A 16,791-nucleotide genomic window follows, 5' to 3' on the forward strand; every position below is an offset into this window, starting at 1 on the left:
CACATGAATGAAGAGGTATCTGTTTTTCATGCAAATAACATGTCAACAACAAAAACATGCAGAATTTTTTTCTTGCATGCTTCCTGCTACACTTTACTGTCCCTCAGTCTTTTCAATACTGTTTCATTTATTTTCATGAGCTCCTCAGTGCTGTAGACCAAAGTATCGAGAGCATTCACTCACAGGTACACTCAGAAACAGAGTGACACTTCATGTCTCTGGCTTCAGTGATAAACACACAGATAAGCGGCGTGAGTTTCTAACCACAGGAACACTGAGGCTGCTTTGTTTAGAGAGCACTGGTTATATGCCATCGCTGAAGGCCAAGTGATAAAACAGCAGATTTGATCAGTAAATAAACTCATGCACAGAGAGAGAGAGACTTACGGTAGAAGAAGGGCACAAACTCTACAGTGAGCGGTGCGGCTTTAAACTTCTGTCTGCTTCGCTCCACAGCGCTGAGCTGCTGTCTGCAAGAACAAACCCATTACTCACACTTCATATTGCACATTTAATTATTTATCTAATGAACCCCTCCAGTTTAGGGAGGAAGGAAGGAATGAATAAATAATAGGTCAAATGTATTAACCGTAATATATTAATTGAAATAATAAAACAATATAAAGGGTTAGATAACACTGAAAAACAAAAATCAATTTAGAAGCCTTTTTCCCCCTATAAGTTATTATTTTCAGTGGCATTTGTGCCACAAGCCCAGGTTATTTTCTCTGGACATTTTAGCTGCCCTCAAATAACCTTTGAACACACACACACACACAAACAGAGAGAGAGAGAGAGAGAGGAAAAACGAACAGCTCTTCACAGAACTTGTAGAACCAGACTTCACGTGTTTATTGGTCAAACACAGCTGTGTTTTTCACTGTATATGTGTGTGTTTGCATCATTTGACAGTGTGTATCTTCTGATTTAACTGCACTTTGGGTTAGCCACATATATACCATAATTTGTAATTTAAACCTTCACTTACAGATTCTCCTCTGGCCTGTCATCAGTGTGGTGTCAAATAACCAAAGCAACAACATTTACAAAGCATTTTACTGCAGACAATCTATTGTACTTCTGAGTGACTGTAAAACGTTAAAATAATTTGACAAAAGATGAATAAAACAAAAAAAAATTCTTTCAAATAACATGCAGTGATAGATCATGCACAAGAAGACCAGGAGTATTTATTAAGAAAGTAAATGATTTACTCTTTCAGGGAATGGTTTTGATTTACCGTTGACTCTGCACTGCTATTTTAAACAGAGCAGCTCTCCAAACAACACTGGTTTATTCTACAGATTCAGTGTGCACGAGGAAACGTCTGGATTGGCACATGCTCGTACAAGGCTGTGAAGTCCTCTTATTGAAGCATTACTGCATCTGACAGCTGTGAAGTTTTCATACAATGCATTTTTTTGCATGCAAGAAATGTTCCCCGTTGGACAACTGGGTCAAAGTCTAGAAAGACGCATCGTGCAATCAAAGAGATAGTCAGCTGCAAATATGTCTTGACCCCACAAATAATTCTAACAAAACATTTCTCAGTGGTTTACAGTAGTATCAAATGTACTTAAAAACATACTAAAAGTTTACCAAAGTTTGACTCCAAGAAAGGCCCAGTTTTCAAAATGGCAGCCACCAGGTCCTTAAAATGACCATTACTCCTTTGTATTCATCCTAGACCAGAAATATTGGTGCGTGATACATGTTTTGGCCATGTAATATTCTAATTAGCATATTTGCATGATAGATAAGTGATTAAAAGTCCAATTATATATTAAAGCAATTGGTTATAAGCATATTTATGGGAAAAATATGTACAATTTCCCATAAATAAAGTACAAGTACATGTAAAAAAAATAGTTCTTTATTTTTTTTGTAATTTAATTTAAAAAGCAAACTTTTTTATATTCTAGATTCGTTGCACACAAACTGAAATATTTAAAGAGTTTTTTGTTTGAGTTCTGATGTTAACGACTTACAGCTTCAGTATCTCAAAAAAATTAGAAAATTTTGTCAAAGATCAATCAAAAAAATCCATAAGTAGGTTTAATTATGCACTCAATACTTGGTTGGGGCTCATTTTGCAATTACTGCCTGTGGCACTGCAGGTGGTAATAATGATAACGGCCTTCAGCTCCTCTGTATTGTTTTTCAAATGTTACTTATCTTCCTCTTCACAATACCCCATAGATTCTCTGTGAGGTTCAGGTCAGGTGAGTTGGCTGGCCAATCAAGCACAGTAATATCATGGTCAGCAAATCACTTGGATGTGGTTTTGGCACTGTGGGTAGGTTGTCAGGGTTTTGCACGGTCACTTTTTTTTTTTTTATGTTTTGTTTCTTGTGTATTGTGTCAGCACATGGCCTTGTTAGTTATTTTCTTGGCCATGTGCTCCTTTAGCCCCTCCTCCTTGTTTCCTTTTTACCACACCCTCTTGTTAGCCTGGTTAGTCTTATTGTGCTCACCTGTCCCTCATGTATTTTCCTCCTTATTTATAGTGCCCCTTACCCTTTTGTGTTGGCTGTCATTCTCACCCCCTCTGTCTCTGGCTCAATATGTGTCCTTGTCTCCTTGTCTGGTCAGTCTTGTGCCCTTGTCTAGTCCTTGTAGTTCTCCGTTTTTGTCTCGCTCATTATTTTAGTAATTTGTTTGTTCTTGCTTTTGGCTTCTATCTGTAATATTTATTTAGTTCTTCTAGTCTTGATTCTTGGTTTTGTTTGATTATTCTTCCAAGTTGGTTAAATTGGTCATTTCTTATTTTGTTACTTAACCTCTTATTAGTTCATTGTCTTATATCTTTCCTTGTCTTGATTTTAATTTGTGTTTTTGTGGAGCTTTGTCCTGTCTAGTCTTGTGTTCGAGTTCCTGACCTGTCCCCATGTGTCCTGCCCTGGATCTACCTACCTGGCACTTGGTCTGTTTCAGAGTCAGTGGTCAACAAGTGTCTGAGCTCTGCTCTATGGTGCCTTGTGTGGTCTTCTCCATCAGCCTGGTTTTGCTACCCCCTCTGTTGCCAAGTATTCTGCCAGTTGTTTCCTGAAGCTTTCCCAGTGGCCTCCCCTAGCTTTTCCTGTTTACTGTTTTCCTCTTGTGATGTCTATTGTTCACTTCACTACCCTCTTGTATTAGTCTGTTTTGTCAATAAAACCTTATTACCTCACACTGCAATTGAGTCCTCCCTCCTAGATCCCTGACATAGATGCTAAATTCCCTCTGCAAAATTAAATCTGCATCTCCATTAAGCTTTTCAGCAGATGGAAGCATAAAGAGCTACAAAATCTCCTGGTAGATGGCTGCATTGACTTTGGACTTGATAAAACATAATGAACCAACACCAGCAGACGTCACAGCACTCAAATCATCACTGACAATTTGCATTATTGACACACTGTTTTGCTAATGAATGTTGTTCAGTTGCTTTGACGCAATGTATTTTGTTTAAAGCGCTATATAAATAAAGGTGACTTGACTGACTTCAGAAACTTCACACTGGACTTTGGATTCTGTGCCTCTCCAGTCTTCCTCCAGACCTTGATTTCCAAATTAAATGCAAAATTTACTTTCATCTGAAAAGAGGACTGTGAACCACTGAGCAACAGTCCAGTTCTTTTCCTCCTTACCCCAGGTGAAATGCTTCTGATGTTTTTTTCTGGTTCAGAAGTGGCTTGGTTTTAGGAATGTGACCGCTGTAGCCCTTTTCTTGAAGATGTCTGAGTGTGATGAATCTTGATGGACTGACTCCGGCTTCAGTCCACTCCTTGTGACGCTCTCCAAAGTTCTTGAATCTGCTTTTACTGACAATCTTCCCAAGTCTGTGGTCATCCCTGTTGCAGCTTTTCCTACCTACTTTTTCTTTTCAGTCAACTTTCTATAAATATATTTTGATACAGCACTCTGTGAACAGCTAGTCCTTTCAGCAATGACCATCTGTGGTTTACCCTCCTTGTGGAGGATGTTGATGATTGTCTTCTGGACAACTGTCGAGTCAGTAGTCTTTCCCATAATTGTGGTTGCATGTTCTGAACTAGCCCAGAAGGTACCCAGTATTTATACTCATAAGTAGTCAAGGATGAATTTTGTTTGAGGAAAATGGTATACACTGTGCTGCCAAGTACCAACAACATTACAATGAGCCAAGCAATATCACATGTCAGTATTCTCTTCTACCATCTTCTGAATTGCTGAAAATTGTGAATTTAGTTTTGTTGGGTTTAGTATAATGCCACCTTTATACTCAAAAACATCAATAGAGGATGCATTACATGTATTACCTTATTAAAATTGAAGTGACCCATTTTAGAGGTTTCACACACACAGGCCTCTGTTTGGGCTAATACAGGGTTGATTATGATCAAAGTTATGATCAAAGTTATACAACTCCAATTTAAGTTACTTTTGGGTGCAATAACTTTTACATCGAATGTAAAGTCTGTGTTTTAGCAAAAAAACAGGTACTGAGTAGGAGTTACATGACATTGGCTAAATTGTTTACATCTCTGGTTCACCCCAAACAATGATAAAACCTTACAGTATTTATTTTCATATATGCAGCCAACTAAGAAATATTCTAGTTATTTCTGAATAGCTGAAAAGCTTCAGCTGTGGGATCGGCATTGGTTGCATTTCTCACCGGTGAATGCGATGCCTCCAGTTGTGATAGGGATCATACAGACTCTCACAGAAGGCCAGAGCGTGACGGACAAACTCCTCGGCTTGTGTCTGATCAGCCAGCTCCTTCTCTTTCGTATTACTCTTCAACTGAACACAGAGAAAAAAACATTGATTTACTTTAATACTGAGGAGAAGAGAGAGAAAGAGGAAACCGAAAAGACAATAAAGAGGAGAGAAAATAGAAGAGGAAGGCAGAAAAAGAAATATGAATAAGAGGAAAGGGAAAAGAATGGAAGAGAAAGAGGAAAACAAGAAAAGGTACAGAACAATAAAAAGGATGGAAGAAGAGGAAACGACAATAATAATAATTGTGGAATAATAATAATTCAATGGAAAAAAGAAAAGAGATGAAGAATGCAGCGAAAGGAAGAGGAAAGGGAAGAGGAAAAGAAAGAAAAACGGAAAGGAAATGGCAGGAAGAGGCAGAGGAAATGGAAAAGAAAAAGGAAAACAAAAAAGAGGAAAGGAAAATGCTTTTATTCTTCCTTTTTATATTCTTGTCAAAAGGAAGGTAAATGGAAAAGAAGAGAAAACGACCAGAAAAGGAAGAGAAAGACTTGAACGGGATGCAGGAAAGGAAAAAGGACAATTAATGAGAAGGAAAAGGAAAGAAAAGAACAGAACATGATAGGAAACTGAAGAGATTGAGAAATAGTGGAGGAAAGGGGCATGGAAAAAGAAACAGAAAGAAAAGACAGAAGAATTAAAAGAAAGAACAGGGAAGAGACCAGGAAGAGGAAGAGGCAAAGCATAGGCCAGTTTGACAACCATTAAATAATGGAGACAGAAAGTGAAAAAATAAATGGATAAACGGATATCTTGATTTTGGAGCAAGGTTCAGACCTGCTGGATGTAAAGCGTTGTCATGGTGATGATGTGGTTTATGTAGGAACAGGCGCCGATCTCTTCCACATTTGACATGTTCCTGTCAGACACATCACACAGCTGTCAGTGTGGAGAAGAAACTCTGAGTGTGTTTGAAGCTGTACTGGACAGAGAGAGATTTTCCTGCCACCCCGTGATCATAAATAACACCCTGACTGCTGCTGAACGCTACACAGAGTGTGTGTGTGTGTGTGTGTGTGTGTGTGTGTGTGTGTGCGTGTGTGTGTGTGGACAAATTACAACACCTCACTGAGTGGACACGCATCTGAAATAATTCCTCAAATAAAAGCCGGGGCCTTTATTTACCTGAATTGCAGAAGGTAACAGGCTTTTATTTGAAGCAGGCTTTTATTAGAGGCAGGCCTTTATTTCTAATTCCATCTGTTTGATAAGTAATTGTTTTAAATAACCCATTTTAAATTAAAAACGATTGCATTCCAGTGGACAGAGATCATAACATTAACACAGAATCAGTTCAGAATCAATCACCAAAAGAATCAGTTTGGTTCAGACGCTCTGTGTGTCAGTCTGCTTCACGCTGAATCACACATGCGCAGTATCATCAGCTCCTCGGTTATCGAATCGGACGCGTCTGACAGAAACGGTTCTCGGTTCAGTGTACTGGTGATCCGAAAACCACTGCAACCGGTTCTTGACTCGAGAACGAGAAACGCTCCGGAAGTGGGTGTGTATGTTCATTATCTGGCTCTGCTGCAATATAAGAGGCCCAGCGTTTATTTGACAACCGGTTTTTATTTGAGGAATTACGGTATGTTCTCTGGAGAAGACAAAATAGCCCTAGAAGCTATCCACTACTGTTCAAAAGTTTGGGGATGGTTAGATTTCTTTAAATATCTGTGTTAAAAAGTACAGTGAAAACAATAATATTCTGAAATATTTTTTACAATTTAAACAGCTGTTTGCTATGTGAATATATTTTAAAATCTAATCTATTGCTCTGATCAAAGCTGTATTTTCAGCATCATTCCTCCAGTCTTCAGTGTCACATGATCTTCAGAAATCATGAAAATATACTGATTTGCTGCTCAAGAAACATTTCTGATTATTATCAATTGAAAGAGTTGTGCTGCTTCATATTTTTGTGCAAAACCATGATTTTTCTACTCTTTCAATAGAAAGTTCGAAAGAACAGCATTTATTTGACTGTTACTTTTGATCATCTTTGTATAAAGCTATGCTGAAAAAAATCTTTTTTTTTTCTTTCAAATTTCAAAAAAAATGACTGACCCCAAACTTTTGAATGGTAATGCCTTTACTTTTAAATACTGTAAACAACCAAAACTTAACATTATATTTAAAAGTTTTGACTAGATTCATGTTAAATAAACTTAAAGAAGTAATAAATAAATATCCACATTAAGTGTGTGTGTGTGTGTGTGTGTGTGTGTGTGTGTGTGTGTGTGTGTGTGTGTGTGTGTGTGTGTGTATGAGCAGCAGCTGCCATTCGAGTAATCCTACACTGCAAAAACAGCTTTTCTTACTTCGAGCTTTTGTCATGTTTTAAGTCCAAATATAAAAAAATCCTTACATCAAGAAGCATTTTCTAGACAAGTAAAAATTATTGTCTTGTTTTCAGAAAGAATAAGTCAGAATTAAGTAAACAAGCAAAAATTACCTGCCAATGTGGCAAGCAAAAAATCTTGTTCTCAGTTTGAAATAAGATTATTTACTTACAACTCTAAGTAAGAAAAGCTTTTTTTGCAGTGTAAAAGTCTTGATGTGTCACTGAAAGTGGAAACCACTCATGAACTCATGAAACATTCAGCAGGATCACGGGTGTCCAGTTTCTGTTTGTACTGAGATTCAATGCACTTCATGTTTTCATAAGAGACTCAATTTCCAAACAGTTCAAATCACTCTTTTACTTCAGTTAGTTTGCACATTTAGCTGGAATACTGATCTGTTTGTGTAATCAGTTTTTTCTTAGTCATAAAGTGCAGGCCCCTGGTGTGACGTCTCTGAGTCTGACCTGCAGGTGACGATGAGGAACTTGAGGAGCAGGAGCGCCAACGTCTGCTGCTCGGGCTCCAGTCCCTCGGACGCTTTCTGCACACACTGCAGCAGCTGCAGACGCAACACCTGCAGGATGTTATCAGGTAACAGCGTCATGACGGGCGGCGTCTCCTCCAGCCTGCAGAACACAGGCCAAACACTCAGAAACTAGAAATAATGCGATTCGATGCATGATTCACAAACTTGCATTCTAATTTCAACAAACTTAAGCAATTCCATTAACAACTCATAAATTTGCAATCCGATTCACAACTCCATTCTGTACTGGATTTGAAACAGATTTTATAGTCAAACAAAGGTTAAAATGAACAACTGCTTTGTATAGAAAAGTTTAAATTGGATTTAAGTCAGGTATATTATAACAACTTTTTAAAGACATTTCTACCGGTTTGTTTTTTCAAATATTAGCATTTAACTGGTTTAGCCGTTATATAAACTTGTTTTCATGTTATTGTTTTCATGACTGAATTTTTCAAAGAAACATGAAATATGGAAAAACAGATTAAGAAAAAATTATGAATATGCAAAATGCTGCTTTTCTAGCTCCGTTTTTTTATGCACCAACTGAAAGCGGCACTTCAGGGATTTGTAATTCTGCAGTCGTGACTGTGAAGGCAAATAATGCACTACAAGAGTGTTTTTCCAGCACAAGAAAGAGAGTAATGAAGCGGATCTGTGTGAGAACAGCACAGCTGTGAAGGAGAGAGATGAATAAACCCATTACAATCTCATCTCTCTTTCTGTCTGTCGGTTCCTGGGTCTCCTCTCGCTCCGCATTACATAATGTCATGTGACAGTCTAAGCACTTCATGATCACATGACCACAGCTGGGAGAGCTGGAGTGATTTTCTCAAGCCACACATTCTGCACTACCACCACATAAATCCTTCAACACTCCCCCTTTTTCTGTCCTTCAACCTCTGTCACTCTCTTATTTCCCCCTTTTATCTAGTTCGACCCTCTTCATTTTTTCCATGTACACACACAAACACACACACACAAACTGGGCTGGCTGGATTTTCTCTGAATTGCCGCTCACTTGCTTTAGAACGTGACCTTGATGGCAGGGCGTCCATTAAATTCGGCTCATTATCCACAGACATGCATGTACACAAACAGACACACAACCATATCAATCATGTGATGTGTCTCTAATAATAAACCATTCAATTTAGCTTTAATAAACTGAACTGAGGTTAGCACTTAAAAAGGCGTACTTCCTGTCTAGTCTCAGCCTCATATTAAACACCAACAAACTACTCTCAAAGACTGAAGTGGAGTTATTGTCATTCATTAAAACTAAAACCATAATATATAAGTAACATTAAGGCAACATTTCACATTTTCCTTTTAGTTTAAGAACTAAAATAAAAAAAAATAAAAAAAAAAAAAAATAATAATAATAATAAATTAATAATAAAACTAAAAATAAAAATAAAGTAAAAAAATCTAATTTAAAATATTAACAAACACTATAGTGTGTTAGAAAAAAAAAACTAAACTATTTAATAATGGACTTCACACAAGATAACATTAACTTGTAACAAGGTTAACTTTATTAAATTCCATTGCATTTTTGGAGCCTATGGTGTGGCGACTTTTGTTTGTTTTTTATTTTCCTTCAATGTTTTTTTTTTTTTTTGTTTGTTTTTTGCCTTTGATGTGTGTGCCTTGGTTCCATCTTTACTAAAACAACACTGGACATACTGAGCATAAAATGGTCAGCTCTGGCAAAAAGCACAAAGCTCCAATCTGACTGGCCTCTTTTATACAAATAACTCCCTTTAAGGCAAGTCACTTTAGTCTGTGGCCATATTCATAATGCCCTGTTTGTCTAAATAAAATTTCAATAATATATTTTAAATACATTTCACAAACATCAATATTAAAGAGTGTGGTTTTTCAGCTTCAATCAAATTTACCAGGATTGAGACTGCGGATTTCTTTCAACAGAAATCTGAAATAGAAATTTCCCCACATAGATTTCAAAGCTTGTTGAACTTTGAACATGAAAATTCGTAGTGTTAACCAATATAAAAACTGCTTGGTTTGGAAGTGATCCGGGAGTACTAACAATGGACAATGGATCTTCTTTCATGTGACATGCCATGACCAAAAAGGTGATTGGCTCTTTTAACTGGAGGCGGGACTACAGCCGCCATATTAAGCATAATATATAATATACATATAATATACATATAATATACATATATGTACTACAAAAACAACCTCCATTTCTACGCAGAAGTGATTCAGGATGCAAATCTACATTTTTTTTTTTTTTTTTATAACTGACTAGTTGATGGGCTGCCTTAATAAAGTGGACCAGACTTGATGCTAACAGTCAAAAGTGTGGCTATGCAATACTTTATCCCATATTTTAGTCCATAAAAAGCTGAAAGCTTGTGACAAGGAACTGTGAACTCAATAAGCTCATTCCTTTACGCATTTATTCACTTGATAATGGAAGGATAAGTGCATCGTTGAGGGACAGATTGATGGATGAATGTATCTGGATTGTTTTAATGTCTACCTGGTTGGCGGTTTCTCGAAATCCACATCCAGACATCTCTCATAAGAGCCGATGAAGATCTCCAACCAGAGTTTCAGGTAGTCCGGGTCCTTCTGCGAGTTTCAGAGAACAAGAAAACAACAGAGAATAAGGAAGTGTTAATCATAGATAGAAGCATTCATTGAGATGCAATTTACTTCTAGGTGTGCCTTATGAGTTTGCATTTATGCATCTGGCAGACGCTTTTATCAAAAGTGAATAAGATTGCATTCAGGTACACTGTATTATCAGTTCATGCATTCTCTGGGTATCAAAACCATGAGCTTGTCATTGAGCTAGGAATGCAGATAGAGTTATCTATCTAAGGTGAGTCCAAATGTTTTAGGTTTAGCGGGTGGATAATATCAGGTGCAACACGAGACACCTGTCGACTAACAAACCGGCCTGACCACATTCCAACAGGAATCACTAACCTGATACACACTCCAGCATTTCCCCTTGATCAAGAACAACGCTCCACATACAAACCCTTTCACCCAGATTATCACGTGCAGAATTAAATCTCGATCAACAGCAATCTGATGAGCTGGCAGCGAGAGTTCATGAAACATGTGACGCTGTAACTGACGTGGCTGGAGTGAAGCACGACTCAATGCGGCCAATTGTGTGGTCAATGTTTAAGCTGTGCTACACTCAGACATCCAGAACAGGAAATCATGCTCAAAAATTCCTCTCGATGAGATCATCAGAGCACAGCTATGCACGTCCATGCCAAAAAACAACTGACCGCTTGCAGATATGGACAACATGACACGAAAAGTAAGTGTTTTGGACTTTTCCAAACACAAAAAACAAGTAGAATGTGTGCGTGCGTGTGTGTGTGTGGAAAAGAAAAGGCCCATTCATTTGGGATCCAGTGGCAAGACACATGTCTATTGAGGTCTGGATCTGGCCAAAGGTTTGCACACCCTGTTTATTTAGAGCTCACGCCACAGAGCGGGCACAGCCTTGCTCTCGATGCCCTTTCCAGCTGGAAGGGTGTGGGGCGAGTCGCTCACATCCACCTACTCATGCATGTCAAGCTCCCAATTAAATGATTAAGTGGTTCTTCTTCTAAAACTGGTAAACATTAACTTTAAGTAGCCTTTTATATTGCACACCCTGGGGGAAACGATTTTGTGGTAACCTGCGCACCTCGAGTTACTTGATTTGTTTGTTCATTGGTGTGGCTTTTGTGTAGATTAATAAATATAACTTCAGATTAAGGCATCTGATAAATGAGTACTTCACACTGACCATATCTGAGGGGGTTCTTTCAGAAATGGTTATGTATAGAGTAGACACAGAAATCCGTCAGAGATTTGCTAATGCGAAGCATCACTAATGTCGGGCGTATGACCTGCAGCCACAACACTGAGCTCACTCTAATCACATGGTCAAGACATCCTGTCCATTTGACACGCCATAATAACTTGTCTTCTACTACGCAGCATATTCTCTTTCCTGTGATCATTTCCAAATCTGTTATCCTCTCTTTCAAGAAGTACTTCTGATTAAAAGTAAATTAATTGGGACTGACTGGTTGAGATGTTGTTAATTTCAAGAGAATAACGCTGCCTCACTCCTTGATATGTAAAAACAAACGAAACATGCATTTACAAACCACACGTGTTTAAACTCGTCTCACTGTCTGCACAGGCAGAGCCTTCTAAGGCAGTGTTGTGTTAGCATGGTTGCGGAGCTAAGAACAGGATACTCAGAAAGGAGTCTGCATTTTTGAACTTCTGGTTCTACGGTCTCAAAATAAATGCTTTTTTTTTTATTATTGAATGGGTTTTTAGATAACTGCCTTAAATATAGTCTGTGGTTAAAACAAGCTGAGAAAAATGTTTTATTCTATTACATAAGATACGTTTTTTTTAAACCATTTTGCTTCTTGAAAAAGACAGTTGCGAAAAAATAGCTAAATTGAACTAGAGGGACATTAAACACCTAAACTCATTTACTCACTAGTTCGCTTTTACAGCCTCATTTTGTTTATACACACATTCTTGCAAATTATTTTAACTCAAATTTACCAGTAGATTTTTTATAAAAATTGAAAGAGTTGTTGGAAGTTTAATGGTGGTGACGTTGAGGTCAGATGAACGTGGTGTATTTCACTTATAGCCTTTATCTTTCTACTTCCAGGGATTGTACAGTTCTGCTCATAAGTTTACATTCCCTTTGCAGATAATGCTAATTTAATAATTTTAACAAAATAAGTGGGATAAGGAAGATCGCATGTCATTTTTTATTTAATACTGCCCTGAATAAGCTATTGCACATAACAGATGTTTACATTTACTCCATAAGACAAAATATAATAATAATAATAATAATAATAATAATCTCAATTCCATTTTATACCCTCAATTCTAAGTCTTTCCCAGAGTATCCCTTCATCTGAAGTGGGGTCAGGAAAAATCTTCATTTCAAGGGCTATCTGGCGCTTTGTTGTTGTTCACGAGTCCCTTGTTTGTCCTGAACATATAAACTGCCAACTTTTTATTTAGAAAAATCCTCAAGGTCCTGCACATTTTTTGGTATGCATCTTCTGCATATTTGATCGCACTCTACCAATGACTGTATGATTTTAAGCTCCATCTTTTCAAATTGAGGACAATTGAGGGGCTCAACTATTTTAAAAGATAAAAACACTTACTGATGCTCAAAAGGCAACCTGATGCAAGAAGAGCCAGTTTTAAGATTCAAGGGTATGTAAACATTTGAACGGTGTCATTTTTATAAATTCAGTTATTATTTTTTTCTTGTGGAGTAAATGCAAACATCACTATGTGAGACATATTATTCAGGTCAGGACTAAAAAAAAAAGAAAAAACAATACCATGCAATTTTCAAAATTCATAAGTTGTGATGGGGAAAAAAAGTGTATGAATAATAGTATACTAAAAAATAATATAAACAGTATATTTCTACTGATCTTGTTACATAGCAGTTTGAAGTGCGTTCCTCCATGAAGGATGCATATTGTCAGAAACAAGGTCGAACAATTATTATGCTTACTGCTTACAAGCTTCTTGTTGAGAATGTGCCTATGATGTCTTAAAATGCTGTCTAGGCGGGCAGCGCAATAGGTTCTGGAACAAAGCTACTGTTTCAAAGTATAAGCATAACACCTACATATAAACCTCCATGTTTTAGCATGAGATATGAGCCTGTGCTCATGTGCCAAAGTTATATCCTTCAACACATGCCATCATCAGCTAAAAAAAGCTAATTCACAGGAATTACACAGCCAATAACTTGCATAAAATGCATAACGCTTTAGTAAAAACACAAGCTGTTTTTTCGGTAGCAATCAACAGCATGCTAGTACACAAACACCAGCTTAAAAATAAGAGGAAATATTCTTTTAAATCCCGTCTGACTTAAAGTCACTCCAACAGACGGTCTCTGCGTTTATTCTCTCTTTTCCAATACTTTAGTTATGTGTTTCAATAGTCAAATAATCCTTCACAACAGGAACTTGAGTACCTGCGAGGATCGGATAGGGACTGTTACCATGATGACGAAAGAGTGAGATGGGACGGGACGGCACAGGCCTGCACAGCACTCTCCTGTCGCTTGTTCGCTCTCACTTTAACACATTTTCCTCTATCTCACCCCACTATCTCCATTTTCTCACTTCTCTCACACATTTAATTTTGCATCCCGCTGTTCTTATCTCCTCTCGCTCTCTTCTGAACACCAGACGAGATGGCAAGAGAGAAAGGACAACAAGGCAACAGAAAGCAGCCAAGATGATTTATTTAGCTCACTAATGTCACTGTCTACAGATCACACAGGTGTGCAGAAGATTTAGCATTACATCCCAGGAATAAATGTTATATTTGACCAAAAATTACAATAGAAAACAGTTCTTTTAAATTGTTTTTAAATGGTAATGTACATATTTTAAATGTAATTAATAGTTAACTTTAATGTGGGACAATAAAAAAAAATTATTATCTAGCTTTATCCAGTCGTAATATATTTGAAATTCAAATATAACATGCATAAAATATAACATTAAACTTTAATTCAATATTCCATTTTTGTCTCATGCATAGTCATTTTTCAAATAAAACAAATGCAAAAAAAAATTGGATGAATCCTGTATACCAAAGACACTGAAAAAAAAAAAAATATATATATATATTAATTATATATTTGCTAGTAAAATCAGTATATAATTTACATCTATAGTATATGTGTCTAACCATACTTTATTACACCTTTCAAATAACTAATGAAAATGTGAAATGGCAGGATTCAACTCTATTCTATTTTCAGAAGAAACGTTACCAGACCCTCAAAAACAAGCTTTAACACCAAAGTGATGAACACGGGTTTTTTATTTCTTTATTTTTTCAGCTAAAGCTAATGAGAACATTCTAGTTTTGAATCGCTTTCTGTACTTAATGTACTTATTTACCAGTACTAGATACAGCCGATTTAATTTCCACAGTGCACCTGTCAGAAGGAGAGAGAATATGAACACGGAGTGGATTACACTCACAAATAGAGGATTTCCTCATTGTCCATCTATAAACAGGCCTACTGGACGAGTACTGTACGTGTGTGTACGTGTATAAATAGCAAACAGCCCAGTAAAAGCTGTTTATAGCCATCACTGAAGGCCTGATAATTACTGGTCTTAACCGGGTCAAAGGTCACACACAAGTAGCTCCGTTCCATTCACAAGACAACTGATGCTGTCACACATGTGTGGTCTATCATGATCTCAGAGGGTGTGTGTGTGTGTGTGTGTTTATGGGATCACAACCATAACCGGGAAACACAAAGCACAGCTTCTATTAAACTGTCTGAGTAAACAGACCTTGTGAAAAGGAAAGCACTTTCATCATGAATCTTTTATTCAATCCATCCGGTTCTTCCTTCAATCATTTTCAACTCGGTTTCATTCATTCAGTCTTCTGCCATTTAGACATTTGTCCATCTGGCATTCAGAAAAACAGCAAAGATGTAACATGGTAGATGTTTCCATCTCAAAAACACATTATGCCACGTTATGTTAATAGTATGCCAAGTCAAATATTGTTCAGACTAAGTATTCTTTGATGCATAATCAACCTTAGTACCCTTTAACTTCTAGTATTGCTGCCATTTTGGTTCTTCTTACACTACTGTTGAAAATGTTGGGGTCAGTAAGATTTACATACAATTTTTTTGGAAATTTATTATTTTATTGAGCAAGTATGCATTGAACTGATCCAAAGTGAGAGTAAAGACATTAATAACGTTACAAATTATTTCTATTTCAAATGAGTTCTTTTGAAATTTCTGTTCATCAAATAACCTAAAAACTTTAAGCAGCACAACTGTATTTGACATTGACAATATTAAGAAATGTTTCTTGACCATAACTTTTTCAAATATATTAAACAATTAATTTAATATATTAAACTTTTTTTATTGTAATAATATTTCAAAATATCACTTTTTACTGTATTTTGGTCAAATAAATGCAGACTTTTATACATTAAATTGGAGCTTTGTTAAAATGTCGAGTTCGAAAAAGATGAGAAAGGCTTTTACTAGTCAGAAACATAATTATAACTACTCCGTTAAATTGAAGGAGGGAACCGAGTCAGAAATAGAAACTAGTAAAAAAGATCACCTAGTAACACTAGCAACGCCTTTTTCCTAATGTGTGAAAAAACACATTTACATCCACAACTACAGCCAAGCAAATTCTCCACTTACATTTTCAAAGAACTTATATGAACTTTATTAAATCAATGCTGCCATTCATGGCACGTTTGTGGCATTGAAAGGCAATATATGCCTAAACAGGGTACTCTTCATCTGAAGGAATCAAATGGTTCAAATGGATCTAAATCAAGTGTTATTACTGAATGGACAAAACATACTTCAGATGAGCAGGAAACTGAGGCTACAGAGGTCAAAGGTTTGCTGTGGCAACTTAATAAAGGTGGTTACACAAGAAAACATGACTCAGAAATCACATATGAGCTCTCAGTACAAGACTAGAAGGCTCCCAGAACAACATTTCTCCAGTATTTGATTGTTTTCTCCAGCACATTCTCTATGTTTTGTGAACAGGTAAACAGAGTACATAGAAGCTGAGCAGGTTTGGCTCCAAATCATCTTGTCCCAGGAAACACAAAAACACATGTCCCAGAATTCATAGCAAAATGACCACTGTAATGCCTACCAACATGCATAACTGTAGATCTGACAGACGTAAACATTATCATTAGGCTACATTAGCGTGCTGAAGAGGAAATGTCACCTCACGCTGCGCTCTGAAGATCACAGGCGGGCTATTGCATGAGAGCAGAAACCATAAACAAAAGCAAAGGTCATTCTTACAGCAAACAAAACCACACTGGGCTTGCGACTATCAGATCATGATGGAAATAATGTCAAGGACGAGCTGGCAAGTTGAACGCATCACTGTGAGAGAATCAAGACTGCACAACACTTGATTGATAACTGAAGAAAAACTCTATATCCCACGCTTTTATCATTCAAAACCTTGCACGTTTTATTCCTTTTAGACCAAAATCTCAAATTTGCTGCCACAACCCAAATCTAATATTCAGATTCAGAAGTCTTATTTTATCTGGCAGGTCATCTGGAGCAGATCTGCG

General features: G+C 37.0%; 1 protein-coding gene across 2 annotated transcripts in view; it reads right to left on the reverse strand.

The window, feature by feature from the left end:
* LOC132152179 (neurobeachin-like protein 1) overlaps positions 1–16,791 on the reverse strand; it is a 67,089-nt gene that overhangs the window by 45,803 nt on the left and 4,495 nt on the right. For both annotated transcript variants that reach the window (XM_059560948.1, XM_059560947.1), the window contains exons 3-7: positions 10,133–10,224; positions 7,556–7,717; positions 5,524–5,605; positions 4,640–4,767; positions 388–470 (exon numbers count right to left, since the gene is read on the reverse strand). In XM_059560948.1, coding sequence (XP_059416931.1) covers positions 388–470; positions 4,640–4,767; positions 5,524–5,605; positions 7,556–7,717; positions 10,133–10,224 — 547 coding nt within the window. The remainder of the gene's footprint in view (positions 1–387; positions 471–4,639; positions 4,768–5,523; positions 5,606–7,555; positions 7,718–10,132; positions 10,225–16,791) is intronic.

The sequence above is a fragment of the Carassius carassius genome, chromosome 10 (assembly GCF_963082965.1).
Source record: "Carassius carassius chromosome 10, fCarCar2.1, whole genome shotgun sequence".
Taxonomy (NCBI): Eukaryota; Metazoa; Chordata; class Actinopteri; order Cypriniformes; family Cyprinidae; genus Carassius; species Carassius carassius.